At 47.0% G+C, this 15,144-nt stretch overlaps 1 protein-coding gene across 1 annotated transcript; it reads left to right on the plus strand.

The window, feature by feature from the left end:
• Window positions 1-242: 242 nt before the first annotated feature.
• On the plus strand, window positions 243-14,978 carry acat2 (acetyl-CoA acetyltransferase 2). The gene is made up of 9 exons (XM_042095133.1): window positions 243-435; window positions 1,555-1,689; window positions 5,691-5,872; window positions 9,292-9,409; window positions 10,378-10,521; window positions 11,469-11,591; window positions 12,600-12,754; window positions 13,763-13,873; window positions 14,747-14,978. The coding sequence occupies exons 1-9, from the start codon at window positions 387-389 to the stop codon at window positions 14,915-14,917; spliced, it is 1,188 nt and encodes a 395-aa protein (XP_041951067.1). The 5' UTR covers window positions 243-386; the 3' UTR covers window positions 14,918-14,978.
• Window positions 14,979-15,144: the final 166 nt, after the last annotated feature.

Raw genomic sequence — 15,144 nt, forward strand, 5'->3', positions numbered from 1 at the left:
GAGTCATAGTGTTGAACGAGTTGTCATGTAATCTGCCAGGTATTATAGTATCTTGCCTTTTTTATTACGAGAGAACAGCTATTCTGTAAAATAGTATGTTTTCCCCCTTTAAACATGAATGATGATAATTCGAGAAATTATGCCAAAGCGACTGAGAAAAACTAAGCTTGTAAGGCACCGTGGTCTTCCCAGCCGCTAGGTGGAGCCCTGTATCGCATGTTCTTCTTCTCTTATTTGGCGACTATCGTAATCAAATGAATGAAGCAACATGCTAATAAGAGGGAGTAGCAAGGTGGTTGTCCGTGTACTCGCATCGCCTCCGACTGATAAGCTCGCTCGCCTTCGCATCGCTGGACTACCGCACCTTGCTTCTGCCGATCGCCGCGATGGACCGTGAGACAGTTGTCATCGTCTCTGCAGCAAGAACCCCGATAGGTAAAGCCTGTTCAATAATACTAATACGTTACGTTACTCAGTTACTGAGCTGAGCTGGTTCGTCTCTAGGTTATTCTCCAGTAAGAATGTGATATGTCTGAAAAAGTGGTAGAGTGAAAGTGTCTGTCTGTCGTGGTAGCCTAAACAAACACAGTACATGAATCTCTACTTTAAAACGAGCACGTCACATACGATTTACAAAATGCTGTATGTGCAAGTGAAGTTTTTAAATGAATGCGTTTCGATGTTCCGTGCCTGTTGACAGTATTTGATACAGTAGTGGTTAGCCAACCACTGCACTGTCCCAGGTTGCTGTCATTCAGTGAGCGAGCTACCTCTACTCGTGTGTTGAAAAGGAAGACATATTTCCTGCGCAGCTATTGGCTGCCTGGCATTCTGTTCAGTTTACTCTCACTGTGATTGGCCGGTTCACCATAGTGCCATGGGTCAGGGACATGTTAGGATTGGTCAGTCTGTCTACTGTAGGTAGGATGGTTTTGGGATGTCATGATGTTAAGAAGAAGTGACTGATAACAACGAGTACAAACTAGATGCGATCTTTATCTACAAAACTACATTCAAGTAGGCTTTAAAAAAAGTATTTTTTAACGTAGCCTACATAGCAGAATGAATAGGATCAAATCAAGTGGCTTTATTGATGTGGAAAGAAACAATTGTAATTATCAAAGTATCAATCAGGGTGAAATAAAAAAAAAAGAATGGTATATTATTGTATAAATAGGTTAATATCCTAGAGCGCAGTGAATTGAGAATGTCTGCATATCTGTTGTTTGTGTGTGTGTGTGTGTGTCTGCGTGCGTGTGTCTGCGTGCGTGTGTCTGCATGCGTGTGTATCTGCGTGTATATATGTGTGCGTGTGTGTGTGTGTATATGTGTGTGTATACGTGTGTGCCTGCATATGTGTGTGTGTGTGTGTGTGTGTGTGTGTGTGTATATCTGCGTGTGTATGCGTGTGCATATGTGTGTGTGTGTGTATGCGTGTGTGTGTCTGCGTGTGCATATGTGTGTGTCTGCGTGTGCATATGTGTGTGTGTGTGTATGTGTGTGTATGCGTGTGTGCCTGCATATGTGTGTGTGTGTGTTTGCGTGTGTGTCTAGGGTCGTTTAATGGAGCATTCTCCACTCTGCCTCTTCATGAGTTGGCCTCCGTGGTTATCAAGGACGCGCTTCGGCGGGCCGGCGTGACCCCGGACCAGGTGTCAGAGGTCATCATGGGTCACGTGCTCACCGCAGGTAAGAGCTGACGTCATGTAATCATGAACTGACGTCATGTGATCATGAACTCACGCGCAGGTTAGAACTGACGTCATGTGATGATGAACTCACCGCAGGTAAGAACTGACGCCATGTGATTGTCACAGGCGGAGGGCGCTATTGCCTCCTTAACCCAATCTCTAGCAGTGGGGAGAACACTCTACTCCTCAATAATGCCAAGAGTCCGAGAAATATATTAAAAACCAGTATTTTATTAAGTTACATATAAAAGGAGCTAAATGCTAAAAGTCCCATCGACCAAATGAGCTCCCCTCCCAGTGTTCGAATGTCCAGCACCCCCAACGAGCCGGCGGCCAAGTCAGCGGAAGCAACTTTGCCCAGTGGTCGGCTCCTCCGATCGAAACAGGTCCCGCCGTCAGCAGACCTGCGTCCCAGTGGCAGCTGTTTGGTGGCAGAACAGAGGCTACTTAGTGAACGCAGCTAAATCCCTCCTATAGACCCCAGCCCATCCGAGTAACAAAAACACAATTCACTGCACCAAAATACACACAGTTCATCACACGTTACATAAGGCCGATCATAAGCACAGAAATCCAACCACTGCAATCCACACCACACGGCTATTATACGACTTGGACTCGGGCTATAGGCAAAGGGGTGGGGGAGGGTGGAGTTTAGCTACAGTTCATGAGGTAGTCAGCTGCAACGGGCAGACAGCAGGAGCAGAGAGGTAAGGACACAAAGGCCGCAGCCGGGTGGCGCTAGGCAGGGAGTGCAACCAGTCCAACACAGTTCTAAACAGCACCAAAAATGCAGTCAAGGGGGGGCCAGGGGATAGGAGCTGCTAGGTAGGGACAGTCAATAATGCAGTGCAGTAGCACCAGAGTTATAGAAAAGTCAATTAACAAATACTTAGCTCTGCGAGGGGCGGACGCTTCCACCCCTCTGACATCCAATGACGCTTGAACACACAGTCGGCCGCCGTTGAACAGGGGACGAGCGAAGTCTGTAGCCTACTTGATAACTGGAGGCGAGTTGTAAGCCGTAGCTTCACTTGATAACTGGAGGCGTGTAGTCCGTAGCTCACTTGATAACTGGAGGCGTGTAGTCCGTAGCTCACTTGATAACTGGAGACGAGTGTAGTCCGTAGCTCACTTGGAAACCGGCGAGTGAGCCGCCTCAAATGCAAGAGAAGAGAGGGTAGGCTCAGGAACAATAGCAGTAATCACCGCACAGCAACAAGCAGAGGGTAGGCAGAAAACGGGTACTTAGCTCTGTGAGGGGTGGACGTCTCCACCCCTCGGATATCGGCCTGGACAGCGCCTGGACAGACCGGCAGACTTGCCCGGAAGGCTTGATAACTGGAGGCGAGTGAAGTCTTTGGCCGCGGCTCACACTCAGCGTTCACACGCTGCTGTCGTGTCGTCTGTAGCTCGCCCTCTCTTTGGGACTCCAGCTCCGCTGCTTGTCACGTCCTTCTCCAAAGGCTACTTCGCCACGACTGAGAGTGGCCACCCTAGAAAAAGCCCAGTCCCCCCCCAAAGTACCAATCACCGAACCCACCGTTCCCGCTACACACCTGTGTCTAATTAATCTACACCTCAAGTGCCAATCACCCAAAACCATTCCCGCTACACACCTGTGTCTGATTTGTAAACACTGTGTGCTTAAGGGGGCTGCCATCTTGGCTTAATAGTGTTCCACCCCAAAACCAGTCCCCATGGAATTCCAGATGCCATTTTAGTTCCCACCCTGTGACATGATCATGAATACCATTGGATATATTATATTGGATATAAGTCAAGTCTCTTTTATTTCTATAACACACATCACACACACAGCATATTTAGGGCAGCCGTGGCCTACTGGTTAGCGCTTCGGACTTGTAACCGGAGGGTTGCCTGTTCGAACCCCGACCAGTAGGCACGGCTGAAGTGCCCTTGAGCAAGGCACCCAACCCCTCACTGCTCCCCGAGCGCCGCTGTGCTGAAGTGCCCTTGAGCAAGGCACCTAACCCCTCACTGCTCCCCGAGCGCCGCTGTTGTTGCAGGCAGCTCACTGCGCCGGGATCAGTGTGACACTAATTCAGGGATTGGGATAAATGCAGAGATCAGATTTCCCTCACAGGATCAAAAGAGTGTATATATACTTATATTATATTGGATATAAGTCAAGTTTCTTTTATTTCTATAGCACACTTAACAAGCAACAGCAGTTGATACTAGGATACAAGGATACAAAGACTCACAGTTAATATAAGTTAATAAATAAAAACTAGCAATGCAATCAAATAATAAACTAACACACACATAGTTAGGCTAAGGTGTAAGAACTAGGGCTGTCAATCGATTAAAAAATGTAATCGAATTAATTACATACTCTGTGATTAATTCATCTAAATTAATCGCACATATAATTTTTTTTTTGCTGTGAAAGTATTTGAAATATTTAAATTCAAATGAATCATTGAATAATCAGCATTAGTAACATTAAAGTTCAAACACTCTTTTATTATTATTTTCACTCTTCAAATAATGGCCATAATAATCTATGATATGACCTAATATGCTGAGGAAATAAATTCAAAAGTGCTTCGGGAAGAAGTTTTTTTTTTTTTTCACATACAAGGCATTTCAGGCCACAGATATAACCTAGGGGACACAATGAAAATAAATTAACACTCCCCTCAATGTCAACACTTATTTCTTTGCATTGATGTGCGATTTTGGAGTTGATGAACTCCGGTGATATGCAAATCCCTTGCTGCAGACATTGCAGAGGACTTTATTTTATTCAACACTTTATTTTTATCGACACCATCTGGCCGTTTTTTAAAAGTAAGTGTTCCAATCAATGATCTAGGCAGCAGAACGGCTCAGGGTCATACAGAATCGATTAATCTGCGCTATTTTCTTTAATCAGTTATTTTTTCTCAAATTAATTAATCAAAATTAATCAGTTATTTTGACAGCCCTAGTAAAAACACAAAATAAAAAAAAACAGTAAGGCTAAAGGATATAACAATGATGCATATGATTTGAACTTTCCCCAACACTGGACCTTTAACAATGATGCATATGATTTGAACTTTCCCCAACACTGGACCTTTAAATCCTCTTTGTATCCATTGATTCCTTCCTCTCTCTCTCTCTCTCCCTCTCTCACCCCTCTCTCTCTCTCTCTCTCTCTCTCTCTCTCTCTCTCTCTCTCTCTCCCTCCCTCCCTCCCTCTCTCCCCCCCTCTCCCTCTCTCACCCCCCTCTCTCTCCCTCTCCCTCTCCTCCTCTCTCTCCTCCTCTCTCCCTCTCTCTCTCTCCCTCTCTCTCTCTCCCCCCTCTGTCTCCCCCCCTCTCTCTCTCCCTCCTCCTCCTCCTCTCTCCCCCTCCCTCCCTCTCTCACCCCTCTCTCTCTCTCTCTCTCTCTCTCTCTCTCTCTCTCTCTCTCCCTCCCTCCCTCCCTCTCTCCCCCCCTCTCCCTCTCTCACCCCCCTCTCTCTCCCTCTCCCTCTCCTCCTCTCTCTCCTCCTCTCTCCCTCTCTCTCTCTCCCTCTCTCTCTCTCCCCCCTCTGTCTCCCCCCCTCTCTCTCTCCCTCCTCCTCCTCCTCTCTCCCCCTCCCTCCCTCTCTCCCCCCCTCTCCCTCTCCCACCCCCTCTCTCTCTCTCCATCTCTCTCTCTCTCTCTCTCCCTCTCTCCCCCCCTCTCTCTCTCTCCCTCTCTCTCTCTCTCTCCCTCCCTCTCTCCCTCCCTCTCTCCCCCCCTCTCTCCCCCCCCTCTCCCTCTCTCTCACCCCCCTCTCTCTCTCTCCTCCTCTCTCTCCTCCTCTCTCCCTCTCTCTCTCCCCCCCTCTCTCTCTCTCTCTCCCTCCTCCTCCTCCTCTCTCCCCCTCCCCCCCCCTCTCTCTCTCCCTCTCTTACTCTCCCTCTCCCTCTCTCTCTCTCCCCCTCTCCCCCTCTCTCTCCCTCTCTTACCCCCCCTCCCTCTCTCTCTCTCTCTCTCTCTCTCTCTCTCTCTCTCGTGTAGGCCACGGGCAGAACCCTGCGCGCCAGGCGGCTGTGGCGGCGGGTATCCCGTATGTGGTGCCCGCCTGGAGCTGCCAGATGGTGTGTGGGTCGGGCCTGAAGGCCGTGTGTCTGGGCTGCCAGGCCATCCAGACGGGCGACGCCACCGTGGTGCTGGCGGGGGGCATGGAGAGCATGAGCAGGGTAGGTGCCAACATGGTACAGTCCAGAAACCCCATAGCTGCATCAGAAACCCCATAGCTGCATCAGAAACCCCATAGCTACATCAGAAACCCCATAGCTGCATCAGAAACCCCATAGCTGCATCAGAAACCCCATAGCTGCATCAGAAACCCTAACATGGTACAGTCCAGAAACCCCATAGCTGCATTTGAAACCTCATAGTTGCATCAGAAACCCCATAGCTGCATTAGAAACCCCAACATGGTACAGTCCAGAAACCCCCTAGATGCATCAGAAACCCCAACATAATACAGTCCAGAAACCCCAACATAATACAGTCCAGAAACCCCATAGCTGTCAGAAGCAGATAAAAGCCAAAAGGCAAAAAACAGAAGACAAAAGCCGAGGCACTGGTGTGAGTTTGAAAAGCCTTTATTCCAGTGGGCCAGCACATCTTATAAGATGCACCTCCTAATACGCATTTCAGCTCTTCCTAGCTGTCATGACTTGACCTCCCCTGCCAAAGAGCACCCGCGATCTCACAGGACAGTGTGCTAGTGCAAGGCACCATGTTGTGGCTTTCCAACCCCATAACTGCATCAAAACTCTGATAAGTGTATCAAAACATCTTGCATAGACGTACTGCAGTTCAGGTTAATATGAATTGTTCAGTTTGTAACTGACTGATAACAATCACAGTCTGAAAAGGACAAATATAAATACCCTGCAAGATAGTGCCATTATGAAGTTGCTCCCTCCAGTTGGGTCTCTGTTGTTGTGCAATGTTTGGTCTGCGTAAATAATAGTAATCTGATTAAATAATGAAAAGAACTGGCATTTTCCTGTAAGATAATTATTAACCACAGTTTCAGTGTCACAGAGATGCTGCAATCATTGCTCCATAGCCTCCATCTCTGACCTTACATGGATATTAATATTCCGACTATTGGTCTTATTCAAAATAAGACAATAATGCGATTATGGGATTTATATGAGTTATATAACTCATTTATATGAGTTGATAGAATGTTCCGTTCATATTCCAAGGCCAAGGTCAGGGGCAATTAATTGCACAGCCAGCAGACAGCCATAAGGACAAGACACACAACAATACATAAAAATATAAATACCCACAAGATCTAACACAGTAATGACTCAAAATAAATATAGTTAAAACAGTTCTGGCAGATTGTTTAAAATGGAAATGGAAGTCGGGATAAAAGAGTTTCTGAGTCTATTGGACCTGCATCTGGGCCTGGAGTGCATACGGCCTGAGGGGAGTAGCTTAAACTGGCAGGACAAGGGATGGCGGGGGTCAGCTATATAGATTGGGCCTTCTTTGCCGCTGAGTTGCGTCTGTGTTTTGGCTAAAATCTCCTGTTTAATCATTTTTTCAAAAGCTTTCATAATGAGGGAAGTGAGAGTCACTGGTCTAAAATCATTAAGTGATTTAGGTCCTTTGGTCTTAGGCACAGGCACAATCACCGAATCTTTCCAGAGATGAGGGACCTGGTGTGATTGGAGTGACTTATTAAAAATAAAGGCGAGTATGTCAGACAGAGGCTCTGCACAGCTTTTGAGGAGGCGGCCACCAATATTGTCTGGACCAGGGCTCTTCCTTTCCTTCAAACCCCTAAGCATTTTGTGAACTCTGTCCTTATCAATAGCAATGGCAACATTTTGTTCTACCCGTGGTTCCCTGTACACCGACAATTCCTTTGTGAAATCATAAATATTAAAACGATTGTAAAAGGTATTCAATTCATCTGCAAGCTCAGAATCGGTCTTTCCATCAAATGAGAGGGTTTTTTTATTATTAGATTGCAAGCCCATCATTGACTTCACACCATCCCATGCAGGGCGTGACTTGCCACTATTCAATAGGGATTCGACTTTGTCATATTTAAGTTTAGCTGATTTGAGCTCCCTCTTAACTTGTTTTTGCAAGTCTTTATAAACTATGGCATCCCCCTGTTTAAAACTAATATTTCTCTGATTAATGATACCTTTGACGGATTTGGACACCCATGGTTTGTTGTTTGGAAAAATGAAAATGGCCTTTTTGGGAATTATTTCATTTTCACAGAAACTTATATAAGCAGAAACAGTCTCAACAAGTTCATCCCAGTTAGAACATGCTTCCTTGAATAAGTCCCAGTCTGTGCATGAGTAACAGTCCAATAGCTCTTGTGTAGATTCTACTGACCAGGCCGGAACCAAACGTCGCTCAGGTTTAGTTCTCCTCAAGACAGTTTTGTAGACCGGAACCAAATAAACAAGGTTATGGTCGGGCAGACCAAGGGGAGCTCTACTAAATGACTTGTAGGCCCTGTTTACATGTAACAAAGCATAGTCCAATTCTTCACTAGCAAAGGCAGTTGATTGTGTAAATGTTTCTGCATTGTCAATTGAAATAGTTCTAATGGGGTTAAGATGTATACATGCATGCAATTCACCTCAATAATGTAATCCAAGATTAAAAATACTCCACTAAATTCAATAACTTTATTTGGGTTTAGACGATCAGAGACGATCAGAAAATGCTGTTTACATGGCAACGCCATATTTGCCATGTGGTCTTAATCGGGTTGATCTTAGGTTGAATGATATTAGAGGTTGAATGTACTCACTGAGACTTGACTAAACCCATCATAATCACCCTCACATGCCCACTCTGCTCTGTTCTCATGCCCCACTCTGCCCTGTTCTCATGCCCTGTTCTCATGCCCTGTTCTCATGCCCACTCTGCCCTGTTCTCATGCCCACTCTGCCCTGTTCTCATGCCCTGTTCTCATGCCCACTCTGCCCTGTTCTCATGCCCCACTCTGCCCTGTTCTCATGCCCTGTTCTCATGCCCTGTTCTCATGCCCACTCTGCCCTGTTCTCATGCCCACTCTGCCCTGTTCTCATGCCCACTCTGCCCTGTTCTCATGCCCTGTTCTCATGCCCACTCTGCCCTGTTCTCATGCCCTGTTCTCATGCCCACTCTGCCCTGTTCTCATGCCCTGTTCTCATGCCCTGTTCTCATGCCCACTCTGCCCTGTTCTCATGCCCACTCTGCCCTGTTCTCATGCCCTGTTCTCATGCCCACTCTGCCCTGTTCTCATGCCCACTCTGCCCTGTTCTCATGCCCACTCTGCCCTGTTCTCATGCCCTGTTCTCATGCCCACTCTGCCCTGTTCTCATGCCCCACTCTGCCCTGTTCTCATGCCCTGTTCTCATGCCCACTCTGCCCTGTTCTCATGCCCTGTTCTCATGCCCACTCTGCCCTGTTCTCATGCCCACTCTGCCCTGTTCTCATGCCCTGTTCTCTGGGCTAAGCTCATATTAATATCTGAACAAATCACACAACAGGCTACATTCTATAGCACACTGTTTGGCTTCTTGTTAAGTAGCATAAAAACAAACTCCTTTTCCCTGTTTGCTTTTTGTCCCCTCAGGCTCCCCATACTGTCCAGATGCGCTCAGGGGTGAAGATGGGAGATACGCCCCTCCAAGACTCCATCATTGCTGACGGCCTGACCGACGCCTTCCACTCCTACCACATGGGCATCACAGGTACGCCTCTAGACATGACGTCACATCACAGGTACGTCACATCACAGGTACGCCTCTAGACATGACGTCACATCACAGGTACGCCTCTAGACATCACAGGTACGCCTCTAGACATGACGTCACATCACAGGTACGCCTCTAGACATCACAGGTACGCCTCTAGACATGACGTCACATCACAGGTACGCCTCTAGACATGACGTCACATCACAGGTACGCCTCTAGACATGACGTCACATCACAGGTACGCCTCTAGACATCACAGGTACGCCTCTAGACATGAGGTCACATCACAGGTACGCCTCTAGGCATGACGTCACATCACAGGTACGCCTCTAGACATGAGGTCACATCCTCTAGACATGATGTCACATCACAGGTACGCCTCTAGGCCTGATGTCACATCACAGATACTGTTTATGATTATTTTGTTGCTTTTAATCTTGTGGTGTACTGTACAGGTACATGATGTACTGTACAGGTACGCCTCTAGACATCACAGGTACGCCTCTAGACATGACGTCACATCACAGGTACGCCTCTAGACATGATGTCACATCACAGGTACGCCTCTAGACATGATGTACAGGTACGCCTCTAGACATGACGTCACATCACAGGTACACCTCTAGACATGATGTCACATCCTCTAGACATGATGTCACATCACAGGTACGCCTCTAGGCATGATGTCACATCACAGATACTGTTTATGATTATTTTGTTGCTTTTAATCTTGTGGTTATGCTTGTGGCTAAGTTTATTATAATTGTATAGTGTATTGTGTTAATAATCATATTGTTATGTTTGTGTTTATTATCGCAAAGCTGTGTTTATAATCATGTTGTTGTGTTTATGTTTATCATAGCGAAGCTCTGTGTGGTTGTTATTTATGTTTGTGTTGTTTGTGTTGTTTATAATCATGTTGTTGTGTTTATTTGTGTTGTTGTTTACGTGACTGTGTCCAGCGGAGAACGTGGCAAAGCAGTGGACGGTGACGCGAGCGGAACAGGACCAGTTCGCCGTCGCTTCCCAGAACAGAACCGAGGCCGCGCAAAAGGCGGGACACTTCGACCGCGAGATCGTCCCCGTCACCGTCCCGTCACGCAAAGGCAAGAGCAGCCGACCTTAAAAGCAGGATAATGAGTCTGAGTCAGATCACGACCTTCAACCGACCTTAACAGCAGAATGATGAGTCTGAGTCAGAGCTCACACAGGGGATCAGATCGTTTATTTCCAGAGCAACTTGTGGTGTCTGAAGTGAGGTGTTGATATTTGATGTGTCAGAAGTGTAGATATTAGATGTAGGGGTGTCGCGATATACCAGTTTTGTAATCATTGTGATGATTAAAACATGATGATGTGAATATCGTGGAAATAATGCACCCACAGTATTACCCTGTAGCGCAACAATGGCATTGATAAATGAGCAGGTGAGAGGGAAATCACGAGAGATATATATTTTGTCACGATAATCGTATTCTGAAATTTTGATATTGTGACAGCCCTAATTTGATGTGTCAGAACAGAAGTGAGGTGTTGATATTTCTCTTTTAAATGACTCACATGATCTACAGCTGATCTAAATAGATCTATTTGACATGGATTGGGTTTAAAAAAAAATAATTTGAAAACGTTCCGCACAATTGTCATGTCTGATCCAGTTACTCTTGGTGACTTTCTGCCACTGTGGAGCAAGCACCCTTTTGCAGTACCTGGAGAGTATATGTAAGGGATAATATATTGTCCGCCAATAATTATCGGAAAATAAAACCAGACGGATCTGAACCCCTATGCGCAACGGAGAAACAAATTATTTTACCGTAGAACGTTGGGAAATCCCATTCAAGTCAATGGAGCGTTCTACTAGCATTGTGGAGAGCCGTTGTTAACATACTGCCTCCCCCCATGCCAGAGTCAGTCTAGTGTGTTATGTACTGTATGTAAACGGAATGTGTGTGCTGTGCACCCCCCCCCCATGCCAGAGCCAGTCTAGTGTGAGTATGTACTGTATGTAAACGGAGTGTGTGTGTGTGTGTGTGTGTATGCCCCCCCCCAGGCCCTGTAGAGGTGCGTCAGGACGAGTTCCCGCGCCACGGCAGCAGCCTGGACGCCATGGCCAAACTCAAGCCATGCTTCCTGAAGGACGGCTCCGGCACCGTCACCGCCGGCAACGCCTCAGGTACGCCCCTCCCCCTCTCAGGAGTTTGAGTTCTAACAGATGCCCTGTCAGAAACGGTTCACATGGGTTCTGCAAGTCAGTTACGGTTCACGTGGGTTCTGCAAGTCTACATGTGGGTTCTGCAAGTTAGTAACGGTTCATGTGGGTTCTACAAGTCAGTTACGGTTCATGTGGGTTCTGCAAGTCTACATGTGGGTTCTACAAGTCAGTTACGGTTCATGTGGGTTCTACAAGTCAGTTACGGTTAATGCGGGTTCTGCAAGTTAGTAACGGTTCATGTGGGTTCTACAAGTCAGTAACAATTCACATGGTTTCTATAAGTTAGCAATGATTCATGTAGGTTCTGCAAATCTGGAACAGGTCACATGGGTTCCACCTGATGCCCAGTCAGGAACGGGTCACATGGTCTGACAGAGATCCTAACCACTGGAGATCCTCCTCCCCTGTAGAACTGAATTATATTATGTGTGGGGGATCCTCCTCCTCTGTGGAACGGAGTTATATTATTCACATAATGTCTGTCTAGGAGCGCTTCCTGGACTCAAATTTGTTTGTCTGAGGTGCTCTTTGGATGGGAGAATGTAGATGAGAAAAACAGGGAATTCCAAGGCACTCTCAATTCTTAAAGGTTAAAAAGCCTTTATTTTATTAGCTTGGTTACATTTAAACCTTTTTTTAAAAACTTGCGTTTTGGCAAACAAGCCTTCATCAGGGAGTCAAATTTAAATTATGTGTGGGGAATGCAGGGATCCAACAGAGGGCTACGGCACATGTTTCTTGTGGTCCGTGTCAAGGTTGATCCTCCTTATTTCTTGATAACAGTGGCTCCATTCAGGATAAATAACACATGTCAATGACTGTGCCATGATGACGTTAATCGTGAAAAGCAAATGTTATGAAAATTCAAATGTACCATACCTTGAACATCATCAAAACAATGGGATATCCTTATCGTTCTTCTTCTTTTTTTTTTTTTTAATTATATAAAATATTGTTCCTGTCCTTCAGGGATCAATGACGGCGCTGCAGCTACTGTGCTCATGAGCCAGTCAGAGGCTCAGAGGCGGGGCTTAAAGCCAATGGCACGAATCACCTCCTGGGCTCAGGCGGGCCTGGACCCGTCAGTCATGGGCACTGGGCCAATCCTGGCCATCAGGAAGGCGGTGAGCACCAATTCGAATCCTAAGCAGCTCATTAGTGTGGTGTGGTTTTACAGGATATGATGTAAACAGTAACGCTCACATGAAGCGGATGAGTTTGATGTAAACAGTATATGTAGTCTTTTGATCCCGTGAGGGAAATTTGGTCTCTGCATTTATCCCAATCCGTGAATTAATGAAACACACTCAGCACACAGTGAGGTGAAGCACACACTAATCCCGACGCAGTGAGCTGCCTGCTACAGCGGTGCTTGGGGAGCAGTGAGGTGAGTTACAGTAGGTGTTCAGCCGTTCCTATTGGTCGGGGTTCGAACCTGCAACCCTCCGGTTACAAGTCCGAAGCACTAACCAGTAGGCCACGGCTGCCCCCAAACGCTCACAGTAACGCTCACATAAAGCGGATGAGTTTGATGTAAACAGTAACGCTCATATAAAGCAGATGAGTATGATGTAAACAGTAATGGATGAGTTTGATGTAAACAGTAACGGATGAGTTTGATGTAAACAGTAACGGATGAGTTTGATGTAAACAGTAACGCTCATATAAAGCAGATGAGTATGATGTAAACAGTAATGGATGAGTTTGATGTAAACAGTAACGGATGAGTTTGATGTAAACAGTAACGGATGAGTTTGATGTAAACAGTAACAGTAACGGATGAGTTTGATGTAAACAGTAACAGTAACGGATGAGTTTGATGTAAACAGTAACGATCGCATGAAGCGGATGAGTTTGATGTAAACAGTAACGATCACATGAAGCGGATGAGTTTGATGTAAACAGTAAGGCTCATAAAAAAGCTGATGAGTTTGATGTAAACAGTAACTGATGAGTTTGATGTAAACAGTAACACTCATATAAAGCGGATGAGTTTGTGCCATCTGGTGAAAAGCAAATCCAGTCCACTAAATGTATTACATTCTTATGACCACTCTGAATGTCTTCCTGATTCTTATGGTGTGTGTGTGTGTTGTGTGTGTGTGTGTGTGTGTGTGTGTGTGTGTGTCCAGGTGGAGAAGGCGGGCTGGAAGCTGGAAGAGGTAGACCTGTTTGAGGTGAACGAGGCCTTTGCTGCCCAGTCTGTAGCAGTGCTGAAGGACCTCGGCCTCAACCCAGACAAGGTCTCACGCATGCACGCACACATACACGCACACGCACGCACATGCGCACACACACACACACACACACACATGCTCACGCACGCACACCTCACCACCCAGACAAGGTCTTGTACACACACGCACGCACGCACATGCACACACACACACACACACACACACACACACACACACACACATGCTCACGCACGCACACCTCACCACCCAGACAAGGTCTTGTACACACACGCACGCACACACACACACGTACTGTATACGCATGCACACGCTCCGCACACGCACACGGCCACACACACGTACACACGCACACACACAGACGCACGCACACACACACACACGCACACACACGCACACACACACACACACACGCACACACAGACGCACGCACACACACACACACGTACACACACACAGACGCACACACAGACGCACACACAGACGCACACACAGACGCACGCACGCACACACACACACACGTACACACACACACACACACACACAGACGCACACACAGACGCACGTACACACACACACACGTACACACACACACACGTATACGCATACGCATGCACACGCTCCGCACACGCACACGGCCACACACGCGTACACACACGCACACACACAGACGCACACACACACAGACGCACGTACACACACACACACACGCACACACAGACGCACACACAGACGCACGCACACACACACACACACACACGTACACACACAGACGCACACACAGACGCACACACAGACGCACGTACACACACACACACGTACACACACACACACACACACACACGTACACACACACACACACACACACACACACACAGACGCACACACACACTGAAGACTTAAAAGCCGCTCTCCCCGCAGGTGAACGTGTCGGGCGGGGCCATTTCTCTGGGTCATCCTCTGGGCATGTCCGGCTGCCGCGTGCTGGTCACCCTACTGCACGCGCTCCAACGGACCGGCGGCAAGAGGGGTGTGGCCTCACTGTGTATCGGAGGAGGAATGGGCATCGCCATGTGTGTGGAGACCGTCTGATGGACTGAGCACACACACACACACATACATACACACAAACACACACATTATGGGTTAGCCCTTATGACATATCTGGTGTTGTGAGCTTCTGCTTCTGATGCTTTATAAACAAATGCCTTGCTTCTGATGCTTTATAAACAAATGCCTTTAAAAGACTCTTCTGACTCTGACTCGTATGACATTTAGGACTCATTCTGACTTGGACCCTTCTGACTCCTTTAACTCTC

The sequence above is a fragment of the Alosa sapidissima genome, chromosome 6 (assembly GCF_018492685.1).
Source record: "Alosa sapidissima isolate fAloSap1 chromosome 6, fAloSap1.pri, whole genome shotgun sequence".
In the NCBI taxonomy this organism is placed as follows: Eukaryota; Metazoa; Chordata; class Actinopteri; order Clupeiformes; family Clupeidae; genus Alosa; species Alosa sapidissima.